The 17,242-nt window shown below is 34.8% G+C and overlaps 1 protein-coding gene across 6 annotated transcripts in view; it reads left to right on the plus strand.

Annotated features, from left to right (window-relative positions):
- The window catches only part of NT5C3A (5'-nucleotidase, cytosolic IIIA), a 29,204-nt gene extending 12,254 nt beyond the window's left edge, over positions 1-16,950 (plus strand). Inside the window, exons 1-10 of one of the 6 annotated variants that reach the window (XM_010567973.1) lie at positions 3,700-3,842; positions 4,222-4,328; positions 11,296-11,394; positions 11,846-11,915; positions 12,618-12,664; positions 13,067-13,152; positions 13,407-13,496; positions 14,733-14,895; positions 15,361-15,561; positions 16,324-16,950. In XM_010567973.1, coding sequence (XP_010566275.1) covers positions 4,227-4,328; positions 11,296-11,394; positions 11,846-11,915; positions 12,618-12,664; positions 13,067-13,152; positions 13,407-13,496; positions 14,733-14,895; positions 15,361-15,561; positions 16,324-16,425 — 960 coding nt within the window. In that variant the 5' untranslated portion in view covers positions 3,700-3,842; positions 4,222-4,226 and the 3' untranslated portion in view covers positions 16,426-16,950. Of the gene's footprint in view, positions 1-3,699; positions 3,843-4,221; positions 4,329-5,153; positions 5,235-6,989; positions 7,014-11,295; positions 11,395-11,845; positions 11,916-12,617; positions 12,665-13,066; positions 13,153-13,406; positions 13,497-14,732; positions 14,896-15,360; positions 15,562-16,323 lie in introns of those variants that run through there. The other 5 variants (XM_010567975.1, XM_010567974.1, XM_010567976.1 and 2 more) reach the window with 5 other exon arrangements.
- Positions 16,951-17,242: the final 292 nt, after the last annotated feature.

Genomic DNA, 17,242 nt, shown 5'->3' on the forward strand with positions numbered 1-17,242 from the left:
TTTTTAAAATATAGCTGAGTAGACAATAAAATGGTGCTGGTGAGTCTTAAAATTGTTCAGCTTAAGACCCTCACCTTCTTAGCATGTGTCTTCTCTGGATTTATCACAGTTTAATGAATTCAGTCTTTAATATCTTCTTAACACTTTTCCATAGCAAGTGCTGTTCAAGCTCTTTCTGTTCATAGAATCTCTTACATTCCTCATGAGTGATCCCTATAATACACATGCACTTTCATATATAAAAAATATTTCTGTATTGCATCATACCAGCTGTAAATACAGCTAGCATTTTTTTACACCAGACCTGTACTGGAAAAATAAGTGGTATCCAAAATTCCTGCAAGGCATCCTTCTAAATCTTTGTTTACCCCAGCTTCATCAAACTGAACATTTATCTTATTTTCCTTGTAATTGTCACTTACAAATATAAGAAGCTATTGCTGGAACCAGTGTGCTGCTCATCAACTCAGTTCACTAGGGTATGAATAAAAATCATGTTTGAATTAAATTATTTTATGTTGGTTCCTTTCTTCTGCTTGGTTTTGGTACTTGAGTGCTGAGGTTCAGTTAGCTTTCCCTGCCTTGTGGAGATTCTATCGAGTAGTCTGCTTAGGAAAATATATAGTAAGTAGACTTATTACAAAAGCAAAATTAGAAAACAAATGCAGTTCCTTAATGTTTAAAATTGATCCCTGCAATAAAACAAGGTATTGCTCAAGTAAAGTTGGGCAATATGCTAAATATATGGGGATATATTCAGAGTTGTTCAGTTGTAGTAGGCTCACTAAACAAGAATAAAAGGTAGTAAGCTCATGAAAAGCCACTAGTTAATGTTTATACTGTAGACAGGATTCACTCACCTCTAATTTTTGTAGCAATATTCTAATTTTAATGAACAGAAATGGCTCTTAAATATGACTTCTTTCTTGATCTTTAAAAGCTGATATCAGTTTAGTTGAAGTATTCAACTTTTGCTTAAATTAAAAAAAAAAAAAGTTCAGCTTACTTGCTTACATAACTTATCTGTGCTGTGTTCGTTTCTTTCCACAAATAGGTGCAACTTAGGGCAGAGGTGTGTAGGGACCGGTAGAACCAGTTTTTCTTTGCTTCAAACTAAAACTTCCAGTGCTTCATACTCTTTGAGAGCATCCTGAATCTCTACAAACCAAGTTCACCTAACACATCACCATATAAAGTTGAACCTTTTCCTAGTCTTAAATGAATGGCAATTCATCTAATGTTTTAAGTGGTGGTGGGGTTTTTTTTTCTCTCTCTCTTTTTCTGCATAGAATATTGTGCAGTTGAGATATGGCCCTCAGCCAAAGAGAAAAGGTTAAAATAGAACCTATCTGTTGAAATAGCTATAGCTCTTTAGTTCATGGTTCTTAAAATATATTTAAATGACCTTCAGTATTGTGAGAGTAGAAATGTCATGCTGGACTTTGTTTCTCTCTCTTTAAAAAAGAAATGGTAATTTTAATTAACCTTTTACCAGAAACAGTAACAGAACATGGTCAGTAGTAGCTATTGTAATTAAAGTGTTTGACACAAAGGTTTCTTAGAATTGCAAAGGCAGTCTTCCTTGTTTTGTAGATGAGGAGTTTCATATACGGTATTTTCATTAAAGTGAAAGTACATTGTTGTTCAAGATACAGTAGATGGTTTTCTAAGAATTAGGTGTTGGCTGTATTAATGTTTACAGAAATTTTGTTCACATCATTTGCTCTTTCACGAACACTGTAATCGTTCATTTAAAATGCTTTCTAGTCTGGTATACCAAAAATTAGTCTGTAAAAGTTGGACTTCATTTCTGCAACTCTTTTCTTCAATCGTAAATCATATGTAATTTGGAAAAAAAAAAACAAACCTCCCACACTTTTTTTGTTTGTTTCCCTAACTTTCATAAAGAGCAAGCTAACTTTCTTTAAATTCTTGATAGCATTAGAATTAATTTTCTCACTGAATCACATCTGAGAAGTACCAGAATATCAACAGGCCAGCCCCACCACATCCCAGTCTCACCTATAAGGTTCACAAGACTCATTTATTTATATCAGTACCAGTCACCTTTGAAATATATAAAAGCTCAAAGACTTTGTAAATTGAATGTATAAAGTGATGCCTTTACCTGAACTACATGATTCATCTAGCAAGCATATTTTACTTCACTGTTCATAAGACTTTTTAAAATTGGAAATCCAGCACTGACATAAGCTACACATTTTTGTTGTGCAAATAATTCATATTTATTCAAGATACTGCATTATGTATACCTTTCCCAAACATGATTATGGAGATATTACTAACCAAAAACATGCTAACTATATTAAAATACTATAAAAGGTAATATTCCCTGTATGTTACCTATTACAACAGTGTACAAATTTTATAACAAGTAGATTAATGGGAGCTATGAATCCTGGCAAATACCAATGCCAAGTAAGTTCCATTTACTGTATATAGTCTTTGCAGGGATTATGTTATATTTTTAACATACCTTTCAAACTGTTTTGCTGCTTCAGGATACAGTAGACCTTAACATGTACATTTGGGGGGATCTTGTCCAATTCTAAGAGGATGAGTGTTGATGAAAGTTGCATGTTTTGTAGCAGCTGCAGTATTCACTAGTTGTTTCATTCGGTCAATACACACAGAGCACAACTGAAAAAATAAAAGTACTATGTGTAGGTCAGAGTCTGAGGAATCCTAACAGAGTACATACTGGCCTACAGTTGAAATGCAGACACAAAACGTATGGATCCACTGTACCATTCAGAAAAAATCTATTGATTTTTTTTAATGTAGAAAAACAGAACATCCTCCTTAAAAGGAAATTTTCATAACTGATGGATTTCTAGAGTCCTGGTAATGTGGTCAATTTTTTATAGCGCTAGGGGGTTTGTAGGTGCTACACTACTAACCTGCCCTTGCTTCAATTCTGATGATTGCACTGGTCACACTCGTGGCCACATATGAACTGGCCTGATGTTTGTGGTTGGTTCTGGCAGCCTGAAATAGTGATTATAAACCTAAGGTTGAACATCAGTTATGGGATAGTATAGGGAAGCTTGCACTGTTGCTATAGCAAGAGTTAACTTCAGGTGACACTTCCAAGCATTTACACAACTTCAAAGTGTAAATATGACTAGACAATACTTCCTTCATCCTCTCACAGTAAAAAAGATTCCTTTTAATACATTTTCTGTGTCATCTAGTTACTGTCTTTGATCAGGCAACATGCCTAATGACAAACTTCTGAAAGCACATTGAGTTGCCTTGTCTCTCAAAAATCCTGACAAACAAGCCTCCTTGATTTGCTGTTTCAGTATCACATAGATAAAGTAAAAAATTAATTAATTACTTTGCTGTTTCTACACAAATAAATGTGTGCTCCCTTGTAAACATTAATGAGACTGTGTCAATGAGCTGTAGGAAATCTGTGGCACTCTGCAACAGGAAATCCTAAAATATTTGGAAAGTTTTTGTAAAAGGGTTAAAAAGTAATAAAGTAGTAAACTTCTGCTTTGAAAAACAACTGCCTTCCTCTTAGAGCAGCCCAAATTTGCGTGCTGCATCCATGAAAGCTGTTCATTCAGTGAAGGTCAAAGGTTTTGTTGTTGGTACACCAGCTGATCATCTGTAAGCCTGTCAGGCTGTACTGCTGAGCATAACAAACTGCTGTGCATTGCTGACGTGCGTCACAGGACCCTGGGGTTTTGCATGGGGATTAGTCAGGCTGTATTTGGAAACGCCCTCAACTGCACCTTGTGCTGCTATATTAGTGTTTCTCAAGCAAGAGGAATTTTCTTTTGATTCTGCAGCTGCTCCTGCAAAACCCTCTGGTAAGTGCGCACAGCTTCTGTCAACATTACTGACTGTCTTCTGCCTGCATTTTTAAGCCAAGGTTATGAGCTGAGGCATTACTTACAGTTGTTTATTGTGACAAACTGTATTTTTCAAATAAAAATTTGATAGCACAGAATTGGCAACAGCACTGAAGGAATAAATATATTTACCAGTTTTTACTGAATAGCTTAATTCAACTTAAATATTCCTCTAGTTTTAAATATGAATCAGAGTAGTCTTAAGTGTGGGTGTTTTCAGAGTGATATAGCTATGTACCATGCATGTCTCCTTTTATTTCTATACAGCAGGAATAGCAAAGATCACATAATTTAGCAGACCAATTCTTAAAAGGATTTGGTTGGGTTTTGTTGGCAGCCTATATGCAAGCCCTGCATCTCTGGACTCTGCTTGCCACCTATGCTGTTGCAGTAGGACAAAATCAAGGACAGAAGAATCGGGAGTGCCCTAAGCTCAACGCACAGGTATTCTCCTTTAAAAGCACAAGAGGAAACGCTGTTGTCATGTTTTCTGTGAAAGTGCTCTCTCCAGATTTTTTTAATATTTTTTTTTCCAGACTAAATATCAGAATCCAGCACATTAAGTGTAAAAAGATGTAAATAATTAAACAAAATAAAATAGGAAAAATTATTTTTAGTATGCATCCTATTCCATTTCTTAAAATAGCTTAGGTAGTGAAGCCACTTCCAGTTATTTCTTATAACCTGTGCTGGGTATCTAGTTTTGCAGCATGTTATCAAGCAATTGTGAAGATACTCAATGTTCTGTTGTTTCATTTCCATAATAACATTTGCCTATTTACTTTTTACATAAGTAGTCCTAAGGCTATTTCTTGGCAAAACTACCAGAAGAGTAATTTGGTAATTACTAGTTACTAAGGATTTCTTACCATATTTGAGTTTAAATCATATTAATATAAAATGTATTATGTTTTTGGGTTTGGTAATTATAAATTGATAAATATCTGTCCTGAGCTCAGGTTATTCTAGCAAACTGCATGATCACTAGTGCAGTTCTCCTGACTAGCTTGAACATAATGGAGTGACTGATGTGACTACACTCGCATCCGGTAGCTTTTAATGTTCCTGTCTAAAAGATAAGCCTACTACAGCTGGGGCTGCTAAGAGAAACCTCTCTTGCACTCATGGACCAAAATTCATATTGTCTGAATTAAAGCCAATCTGGCTTTATATATATATGAGCATATAAGCACATGTAGCTACATAGGTGTATATACAGGTGACGGAAAAAGATACACACACACTCTCATTCTGTGGTTTTTGTTACAGCTCCCCCACTTACTGAAACTCATATATTGTAAATAGCAGAAGTTACATGAAGAACCTTGCATGCTTTTCAAAAGCTTTTTGGTAAGGTTTGTTTTCTAGATCTAGTAAGCAGATGAAAGTAATGTTCTGTAATAACAGCAAAAAGAAAAGGAGTGGAAAATAAGATGTAAATTAAGGATTGTGCCCCTTTTCTTTATAATTTCACCAAACTTACTTTCTGCCACCAAGAACACTGAAATCAATTTTCTGTAGCTTGCCAGGGTATCAAATTTCACAGCTATCCCTGATGCCATGCCCTGCCCTTTTTTGGTACATGTCCATAAGTAAGTATATGTGATAGCTAGTCTCAGACCTTGGAATTGGGCATCTGCAGTTCCCAAAATAAATGTAATTTATTCTTGGTTTATACTCTTTTACCTGGAAGCTGTCACCATAGACTAGAAATAAACTTTACAAGTAATTGAATCCTATCCATTTTATCACTTTGATTTGCATTTTCCTTGTTCAGAAGTAATATTAATAGTTCCCTCTCCTTGCCAGCCCACCCTTGTGTCTCCTCTGTATCAAAAGTTTATAGGTTTGGAACCTAGTCTAGTCTAAGGCAGGTTTACGGACAAAGTAGAAAAAAAGAAATTGTGTGATAATCAAAATTCACATACTGTCAATAGTATTACAGCTAGTTCTTATTCATTGTCTTACCACTTTTATGATGTTATGGTCATCTGAACTTTTGCAGAGTATTTTTAATATGTCTGTAAGTGTGAGAACAGTTCTTACTATTATTCAAAATTACTGACACCTAACAAAGTACTCTATCAATCATTGAGAATTATAGAGAAGTTCCTTTAAAATTTTATCCACCCATAATACAGGGTGTTTTCTTAGCAGTGATTTTTGGGAGGCATCCATACCAGATTAGTCTTCGTAAAGTAAGAAAACTTTGTATTTGCCAAGTAGTGTAGGCTTACAGGGTATCAGTATAAAAATACTTTGCCCCATTTTTTTATGTCCTTGGTCAAAGCATTACTTAGCAGACTTATGATGATAACCTCTTATATTTTTAGTTATTACTAGTAATATTTCAGGCTGTGTATCTAGATTTGACTGTGAAATGAGCCATATCTCCATGTAGTTAAGATAGCAAGTCACTCAGCTCATCCTTCCTAACTTAAAATTGCAGATAATGAAAAAACAGAAGGTGCCACAGTCGTCCTTTATATTAAGTTTCCTTTTTTATTGGACATTATTTTTTAATCTTTTCTATATTTTTTTTTTTAATCATAGGGACTTACATTGTTGTTTTACTGGATAGGGGGAGGGAAGTAACTGCTCTACCTCCAGCTCTCAGTGGATTCAAAAGTTCAGTATAATCTTAACTCCAGAAGATGACATTACACCTTGTGCACACAATCAGTTATTAATTCCCTCGGATACCTGATTGGAAATGCCTATTATGGCAGCTGTGAATTCACTTAGATACCTGCCTTCCATTTGAGTGATTATCACCAACTCTTGTTTTATAATCGAACTGATGCAGCATGCACTTAGATATACGCTGTCTCAAATACTAAGAAAACTATATATATATAAGCAGCACCCAGATACAACATAAAAGCATCTGTTTGCACTTCTACTATCCAATTGTATATAAGAAACTATATTTCAAAACTAGAATTCAATACAGTCTTTGCAGTAAATACTTTTCCTCTTTATTTAACCCAGCTACAAAGATGCATGTCTCATGTACTAAGTAGACTTGTAATTTTCAGAACTATCCTTGTTGTAAATGACCCGTTCTGTGGTTTGTAGGACTGAGGGATTTCCAAACCTGCGTGACTCCATTACTGTTAATTCTTTAAGGTATGACTCTAACAGTTAGCAGGTAACTGGAATAAGGATGTAGGAAATTCTTTTGTAGCTGTCATAAACAAGCAGATCTTTCTTCCCTTGTCATAAATCCAGTTAAGCTCAACCTTTCAAATAACCTTTTTCAGTTTTGTTCTCCTTGCTTCTCTTTGAAGGCTCCTTAAAAATGACAGAGACTAGAAACTTAAATGTATTTGTGGCCAGTGTATGTGCCAACCACAAATTACCTTTGGGAGTTGTCATCGTTTAACATGTGTTTTAAGAGAGATACCGGCCTCTGAGCTATTTCAATAACACATAGATGTCCTTGGTAAGAAAGCAAAAGTCTTCTCACACTTTCATAAAATGACAGAATAAATAGGGGCACTTAGGCGTTTCAATATGATGTACTTTCAGATGTCACAGTGAAATATGAATTCCTTTTCCTGTGCTTGTAGAAGCTCCTTGCTCTGACAAGCTTTCTTGCCTTTGTTAGGTGCTGTGGAGATTTTTGTTTCGCTGTTTCTCTATATGTGTTCTTCCCAGTCAAATGGTGCATCAGAATTTTGGCGCTTTTGTGTATACCAAGTTGACTCCTAGACCTTTCTTAAACAACTAATAGAAACACAAATTTTATCAAATTGACTGAACTTTTCTTATTAGCATTTTTTCACTCTTTGTTGTTTAATCTGCCTTACCAGTTCTTTCCAACTTGAATCTGCTTATCTCTTTCAACTCTGAAGAATAGCAAACATGCAACAAAAAAAACAACAGCTGGACTGGGCAGAAGTGTAAGACATTGAAGGAGACAGTTTGCCAGAAAACTGGTGACTGTTTATTAGACAGTTTCATTTACTTCTAATATAATAATGATAAAGCCTAAATAAAAGAATTGCTATTTAACATTCACTTGCAAATATGAATACAAGGAACTAGTGATGGGGACAGTGGCTATTTCAACTAACCATATTTGTCTGAGGCTTTATCAGATGCCATATCCATAATGAAGACTTGGGTTTGCCTATTAAAGTGCTTGTGAGACTGAAATCGTCTGGGTTATACTCGCTGCAGAAGACACTTTCTTTTTTTCCCCTAAACTAAAATACTCTTCATCTGACTTCAATTCCTGTGTAAAAATGAAAGATGTATTAGAAATAAATGAACCTTAAAATCTGATCTTGAGTAGGAGTATCAGTTTACAACATCAAAGCAGGAAGCTTTCATCATACTTAAAATCTTAAGCAATGTCTTGTTTAACATCATCTACTAAAGTGTTTACTAAAGAGGTTTTTCCTCAGGTTGTTTCAGAAACTTAAAAAAGGCCTCAGTCTGAAATAAAACAGTAGCAAACAATCCAACTTTCCTCATACAGTCTCTCCCTCTGATCTCTCCATCTCTCCCAGCATATATTCTGTTTAAATCCATTATATTAGATACTAAGCAACAGACTTCCTAAGTAAACCAAACAATGTTTGAACTACTTCTTACAAAAGCATGCATTTAGATTTCACTTTAATTTTTGCATTCCAAGTCTATATATAATTTGCCTCCTGAAAGACAAAGGAATTAGTCAATTTACAGTGAAAAAATTACAAAGCATAGTCAAATTGCGTTATCTTTCATTATAGAGGAAAAATGCTGTATACCCACCAAACAAGTGGTAAGTTTACTTTTGTTTACCAGCACTGTATAATATACAAAAGAAATACCATAAAACACCTTTAAAGAGTTGCAGATTGTTAATGTTTTATTTCATGAAGCTAGATCTGCTGATAATTGTGAATAAATATCTTTAAGTGATTTGTAAATGTATTTCTCAAAAGATTAGGCAATTCTTTAATGGCTATTTTCCAGAAATTTTGTTTTTTGTTAACACTCACTAGCTTTCTCAATGATTCCCAGCCTAGGATGTAGCTGATAGTTGGAAGCCAATCCTAATGTACCTTTTTTGAATTTGCTGTGCTAATAAAAGTAGCAAGGCACTGCAACCACACAGAGAACAACTGTCTTAGTGTAGGAGGTACAACTTTTGCAGAAAATGTCTTTGCCATAGGATGTCAAAGGAAAACCTTAAATCTTCCAAACTAAGTGAAATTAATGCAGTTTGTTTCTTTATGAGACGTAAAAAGCAAAGTAGTAGTAAATACCCTGTCATGACTTAACAATTTTTGGCAAGATATTCTGGTATAGGTGAAACTTCTTGGATGGGTGGAAAACCTTAAAAAATTAGAGACTCACGATTAGGGTTTTAGAAGGATTTATATTTTCTGTTTTCATTAGTGTCTTTGAGGATATCAGCCAGAAAGTAGCAGTAAGCATACTGTGGATTAGAATTATTTGTTATATTCAGAAATGGGAGCACTGATGTGGAAGAAAAGATACAATCCAGCAAGACTAAATGTAAAATCTAGCACTTTCTGCAACTACCTGTTTCTGCCTAGGAGTAATTTTGAAGACTACTTGACCATTACCAACTGAATTTGAATCATTCTCACCGTATTACTACTAACGAAGCAAGTGTATTCAGACATGTATGCAAAGGTATTATCTGAAGACAGGGGCCAAAGTAGCCCTTCAGCTGAGGCCTTTTCGGAGCAGAGCAGAAATGTTATACCCACAGTTATGGATGCTGTGTTTCAAGAATGATATGATTCAAATGGATGGGCTAGGACAACACCAAGAATTGTCAGAGGTTTAGAAAATTGTGCTGTGCAAAAGAAGATTGAAGAAACTGGGGTTCCTTAGTTAGGAAGAAGGGAAAAATATCCAGCGAGCACCTGTGAAAAAGAATACTTTCCTTGAAGATGAATGACCTAAAATTACAGCAAGGAAGGTTAAATAGAGATTAAGCAAACTTTTCTGAACATGAAGGTAGTTGAGCACTAAAATACATAGTTGAGGAATATGTGAGTGGAGGTTTTGAAGAATGGGTTAGACAAGTATCTGCTGAGAATGATGTAGCTGTAATAGTTTGCTTCTACCTGAGGGCAGAGTGGACTAGAGCCGACACTTAAAGGCTTCTCCAGTTCCTTCTTTTCCCTGACACACCAGTGTCTTTTCCATTACAAAAACATGTGTTTGCAAGACTTTAAAACATCATCTTTTTCTTAAATGATAACCTAATTGCAATTTGACTGCAAGACAGTTGTTGCCAATTAATAAAAGGGTTAGTAGCATCAAGAGCAGGAAGAAAGCGTTGCGCGACAATTGGTGATATGAAAACTCTGGTTCCAGAAATGTGTCTGGAAATAGAAGCTGCTTTTTTTTTTTTTTTTAGATTTTATTTAGCTCATTGCAGCTAAAATTACATGCTAGAAAAGCTGAATGATCAGAATGTGAAAAATATAATTCCTAGCACTTCATCATCTCTGAAGTTCTGTGTGCAGAAAATAAAATTTACTACTCATAAATGCCCTTGTAGACAGATTGCAAATGTCTGATGCCTTTGCTTTAAAGAGAGTCCATACAAGATTATAAAGGAAGGAGATACATACTAAATTGGGAAATTTCTGTCAATAAGTACTTCTTTTACAACTTCTGCAAGGTTGAAGAGAAACTTTTAGAGTAAGCAAAGGCTTGGCAGGGAGGGTGTTGTTTGGGGAGCGGTGGGGGTTTGTGTTGGTTGGGTTTTTTTTCTTTTTTACCAAATTCAGCATTTATCATAATATTCAAGAAATGTTCTTCATTCAAAAGGAATACGTGGTGGGATAGCACATGTTTGTTCAAAACTGTGCAGTAAAATAGGTAATAGAAAATGATTGATGAACTGGCTAGGGAGCAGGAATTACTTACTCTACGGCCTTGGAATACTCAGTTGACACATGCAGCGTTCTCAACAAAAAAAACAGGTGTCTAAAATCAGCCTGTCTTCTTTATCTATGTTGAAACTTTAAGAGCGTATTAATTGCACAAAGAGCTAGTTTTCAGGTTCACCATCTCCCAGTAACATACTTGAACCACAAAGTGATCCCATATGTCCTGTTTCTATGTATCTCCCTTATTTCCTACAAATACAATTATCTTTTCTGTGAGTGTCAGCTTACTGAATAATTTAGTATTAGGAAAGGAAATGAAAACAGATGTCGAGAGCAAACAGAATTGTATGCAGTTGTCAGTTAATATATCCAGAATATTTTCTGTATCTTCATACTCTTAACTTGCCTTCCTGTCCTGAGCATGTCTTGACGTCACATGAAACTTTATAGATACAGATCTTCCAATTTGATGGATAGCTGGTATTACCTAGTAAGTTTTCCTCTGTAAGTATATTTCTGTCTTTGTTCTTAACTCTTCACAGATGCCAGAATTTCAGAAGAAAACTGTCCATATTAAGGACCCAGAAAAAGTAGAGGAAATTATTTGTGGCCTCATCAAAGGTGGAGCTGCCAAGCTTCAGGTAAAAGATAGTAGAAGGTGCAACCAGTTCGGAATGAAAGCAAACATGTGATTGTTGTTCTATGCCAAAAGATTTTAAGAATACATGTATATAACAGAAGTCAGCCTTCAAGAAATCTCCAAAACGTAGACATCTGTTAACTGTTTTAATAGACCTTGTTGACTCAACTGTAATTCAACCAGACACTAGTTAAGTAAGTGATATAAACATATAAGCTTAGTAATTTCAGGAAATATTCTGACCAAAGGAATTAGAAAAACAGGCTTGTTAGAAAAAAAGTTATTCATGTGGGATATTCTAGCTTACATTACAATAGTTCAATAGAATAGGGAGATTTCTGTGACACATGATACTCAGCTGCAACTATTGTTGATCGTTCAGAATTTCTAGGCATTCTTTATTTTATCCCTCCGTGTTGTAAGACAGTTTTGCTTTTTCTTTCCTTAAATAGATTATAACAGATTTTGATATGACATTAAGTAGATTTTCCTACAATGGAAAAAGATGTCCAACTTGTCATAGTGAGTACTTTTTTTTTTTTTTAATACGGATTGTTCATTCTTTTGAGTTTTTCCTAGATTTTATTTTTCTATCCAATTTATTCCCTAATATGAGATTTTATATTGACTTGTTACCTAACCTGTACATTCTAATGAAGTATTCTAGTGACTGTCTATATGTGGTTTTATGTATACGTATTTTAATCACAATCTGTGTGAATTAAAATCAGATAAATTGTCATTCACAATTAAAACATTAAGTTCTGAACTATAAGATGTTGGTGGCTTGATATGGTAGGGTTGACTTTTATTTTTTAAGAGCCCATAATAGTCCTGATGCCTGCAAGAACCAGAGAGTAAACTCCTCAGAATTCTTGATATTTTTATCCCATAGCCTTTTAGAACAAACAAAGAAAATCCATATACTAATGAAGTGGGAATCCTAAAACATATGGGATGCCTCATGATGATTTCAGAAACAGTTAAATCACAAGAAACAGGTTAGAGACCTTGTAATTGAGCTTTTAATTCAGAGATGAGGGAAGGACATCTTCATGTTTATGAAGAAAAATGTGCCTTTTACTGGTTGCTGGTAAGAAAAGTTCTGAGGAAACATAGTGGTATGTCATCAAACATTGTCATCCATGCCATTTACAGTGTTGTAGAGCAAAGTAAAAGAAATATACCATATTGTTTAACACTTTTTTTTTTTTCACCCTCCAGACATCATTGATAACTCTAAGCTCATCACGGAGGAATGTCGGAAAAAGGTAAATGGAAAACCTGCTAGCTATTGGTTTGTCATACAGACAACTGTTATTATTCACTGGCTGTACTGTGTGTTGAATTACACAGCATGACAAGACAAGGGATACTTTCAAATCCTTAAAGCTCTCTGAGCTCTCTCACTGGCTGCAAGACATCCCACCACTAATAGAAGTCAACAGAAATATTTGTATTCTTGTTAGTAGCATGTAGTTCAGTTTACTAGCAGCCACTTTTTCTTCTTAGATATATTTACAAGCTAATTCTTTGTTCAAAGAGCATTTCAGACTCCATTTTATCTAAATAATGTAATCAGAATGAAGAAAGTTACTTTGATTGGTTAAATCAAATACCAAGTGTTATTTTATAAAAAGACATTAAACATCTGGTAGTTTTTTTCCTTTCAGTTATTGCAGCTGAAAGAAACCTATTATGCTATTGAAATTGATCCAGCTCTCACTATTGAAGAAAAATATCCATATATGGTAGAATGGTAAGAGACACCTCCCATCTTCAAATTGTACTAAGATTAGATTTAATAAGCTTTTAAAAGCAAATTAATGGCAGTAATTAGCTTTTAGCTAACACATTAACTGAATTAATGTCTGAGTATTGTGCAACAACTGGTTTTGCTTTGCAAACTTGAATAAGCAAGAATTAACCATACAGGATGCTTTTCATCATGAGATTCGAGGAAAGGTGAATCTTAATAAGTCAATTTCAACCCATTTTTTGTTTCTATTCTAGGTACAATAAATCTCACGCACTACTCATTGAACAAGGCTTACAAAAAGATAAGTTTGCAGAAATTGTGAGGGAATCTGATGTTATGCTGAAGTAAGTCCTTTTTGACTTGAACAATACTGTTTTGGAGAGTTTTCTGTAGATTCTTACTGGGGGGGGAAGAAACCACCACATTTCTGAGAATGTGACAGCTTAATCTTGGAACATAGCGAGCTCTTTATGCTCCCACTTTATTGATATCTTGTGGCTAAATGCCTACAATGATCACACTGTATAAACTAGAGATCTGAAACTTTTTTTTTTAGTCCCATCTGTACAAGCTTGATTTCTGTAGACCTTCATCCTCTTGAACTTGCACTGGTGACACTTCTTTATAAGGGGAATGTAGAGTTCAACGTTGTTCCTTTAAAAAACATTCCCTGTGAGATAAAAATAAAGCATCTTGAGGAATATGTCTCACATGTTGTGTTAAATATTATTCTTCCTCTTGGCTAAAGTCAAGTTTAAAAGCCAACAAAGTCCTTGCTTGAAACGTGCTCTGGCTCCCATCTCTTTTAAAGTTCTCCAAAATTGTCTGTAAATTTTGTACTACAAAAGAAATAGTGTTTGTTTATCATACTGACTAAATTCTTATCTTTCACAAAACAGACAAGCACACCATCTCTGCCTGTTTGAAAGCCTAAGTCCACGTGGGTTGAATCTTCATTCACAAGCTAAAATTCCCTCAAAAACTTCTGTGATAATTTTTTTTTTTAAATGTAAAATTCTACCTATCAATGTCTGTATGGAGAAGGTGGATAGAGATAATATTATCTTGTTCCTGGAATACTATACGTAGTTTTGATTGAATACTAAAAAACTTTGAGGAAAGAGTGACAATAAATGTTTTCAGGATTTAAAAACAAAACAAAATTAGTTTTATGGTAATAACACTATAGAAAGCAAAATATTTAAGCAAGAAAGATTGAAAAGAAATGTACAGCCTGATAGTAACTAGAGAGAGTTTTAGTAGTTGCTTGCTTGTTCTGGGGTGTTTGGGGTGGAGGAAGTGTTTTTAAGTCTTTAAAACACAGTTAGAGGTTCTTGGGGAAAAAATTATACAGATCAAGACCAAACAGCTTGATGCAGAAGTTTCTTGCTAAAACTACATGCCTTGTGTTAGGTTGATGGTTATTGCTAACCTGAAAAGGTGCGATAAAAGAAATAGTGAGGTGCTCAGGGAAAATTAATTTTCTTTTCCAAAGATGACATGAATGTCTTCTGAAAACTCAGACTTTTTTTTGCTTGCTTTGTTTGAGATTTGATTTGTATCTACATTCTGTGTTGCAGAGAAGGATATGAGAACTTCTTTGATAAACTCAGTGAACATAATATTCCTGTGTTCATATTTTCTGCTGGGATTGGGGACATTCTTGAGGAAGTCATCCACCAGGCTGGGGTCTACCATTCTAATGTCAAAGTGGTTTCCAATTTCATGGATTTTGATGAACATGTATGTATGAAATAACACATTCTTATCAAACATGACTCTTTGTGGTATTTAGTAGCTATTTATATATACTACAAGATGAACATTTTAATGCAACAGATGTAGCCATCTACCCTGCCATATAGCAAATGAGAATTGCTTACTCAGCACTCTCACAGGCAAAAAACAAGCAGAAGATAACAGTTCAAACACTGTTAGCATGGTGTGACTAAGATACCATTCATTTCTTTTAACAACAACCTCACACTCAGCCCAGTACAGCGCTACTCCTCCAAGCAGGGAGGATCACTCTCTGCCTAGTCTTAACAGTGCTATTACAGTCATTACATTATTTAACAGTAATTTATCTTGTTCATCATTAGAGATTACATAGTTCAGTGTTAGTTCAACAGTAATATCACCTATTTCATTCTAGGTTCTATCTTGCCTATGTGATACTAGAAATAACTTCAGTGGGTTTTTTAATAGGGAATATTAAAAGGATTTAAAGGAGAATTGATTCATGTTTACAACAAACATGATGGTGCCTTGAAGAATACAGAGTACTTCAAACAACTAAAAGACAACAGTAATATCATACTGCTGGGTGATTCTCAAGGAGACTTGAGTATGGCAGATGGAGTAGCAAATGTTGAACACATTCTTAAGATCGGCTATCTCAATGATAAAGTAAGTAGCCTTATCTAACCTTGTAAACTTTGAGTGAAACATTGTGAGTTAAACAGGTTCATTGTAATAAGCTTCAGCTATCAAACCAAGTCTTTGGCCCATATTTGTTTGGAGATTTTAAACATTTTTCATGGATTTCTTGCCTTCAGTTTTTTTCTAATGCATAAGCTACAAAAACACAAATGTAGATTGCTTTGTTTTTTGTACTGAACTAGTTCCAAAAAGGTATTTTGTTGAGAAGTAAAATTCAGAGGCTAGAGAAATTAATTCTCTTAAATTCCTGTGCCTCCTCCCCCTCCTTTCAATACTAGATTGATAATTGAGCAAAATTATAAATCTTCCGAATAACAGATTTAGGCCGTGTCTCCTGTTTTAGGGTTGGGGTTTTTTTGAGGTGACACAGAACTGATTGTTTGCTAAGTTATAATGCACATCCGTTTGCATTCAGGAGAAAGAAAACTTCAGTTTTCTATTTCTCTCTGCCTTTTGGGAAGCTGAGGAAGTAGTTTTTCTTTCAGTATCTTTATGTGCAAGATCCTGGAATAAATATGAGGTGTTATATCCTGTAATGCACACATAGTTATGTCAGGCTACTCCTACGCTGTCATCCTGTGGAATTCACTCGTAGGAGCAATAACAAGTTTGCATGGCTCATTCCTTGAATTTGGTGGAAAGACTGGGCAGTATTTTAATGACAAAAAGTCTTTCAGAAATTAATTGTATAACTAAGTGGGTCTTTGTCTTTATCCCTTTTGCAATTAGGTAGATGAGCTTTTGGAAAAATACATGGACTCTTATGATATTGTCTTGGTGAAAGATGAATCCCTGGAAGTTGCCAACTCCATCCTACAGAAAATCCTGTAAATTGCAGTCTCAAGTCACTCCATTCCTTCCAGGAGGCAACTGGACAGAAGATCACACATGTGCTGTCTTATATGTGTTTATTACTCATTTACAGAACTGTTTAATTTAATTTAAAACTTTTATCTTCATTTTGGTATTTTGAAATATATATATATGGAATCCATTGTCAACTAGAAGCTCCTTTTACAGCTCTTATGCTGTTCTTTATTGTCTCACACTCCTGTTATAACTATATTTAAATTGGATTTATAGATGTGATAAACTGCTGCTGATGGGATACTATGGTTCACTGTCTTTTAATCAGCCATTTCAGAGGAGCATTTTAGAAAATGTGGCTATTTTGTAAAATTGAAGATGTAAACATTCTGTGAATAAGCAGCATGCACATTTGTGTTGCCTTTTCTTTCAAAGAAGATACTTCGGTCTCAGCTGTACTTTGAAGGATCTTACTTATATGCTACAGACTGCCACAGTATTTTTTTCATACATATATTTTTCCTCAGTAAAAATGCTTTATTCACCCAATTCAGGCAAAGTGTTTCTTCGTAATAGATTTTTGTATCATTACAAAGTATTTTATGTCCTTACTGTTTCTTTATCCTCTGTGGAATGGGGAGAATGTTTTAAGCTAGTATATCTGAGGTAAAGTTTCACATATTTGTAACAACAGATAGTTTCACAAGCTAATAGTACACAGCTGTAACTTCAGCCCCTTTTCAGATCTTATTTTGTCTGCTGTTCCACTTCTAGGCTGATGTTTCATGTCAAAGCTAGCATGGGTCATCTGAAATAATTTCTCTTGCAATTCTCAGTGAGC

This window comes from Haliaeetus leucocephalus, unplaced genomic scaffold, assembly GCF_000737465.1.
Source record: "Haliaeetus leucocephalus isolate CR32 unplaced genomic scaffold, Haliaeetus_leucocephalus-4.0 Scaffold234, whole genome shotgun sequence".
NCBI lineage: Eukaryota > Metazoa > Chordata > Aves > Accipitriformes > Accipitridae > Haliaeetus > Haliaeetus leucocephalus.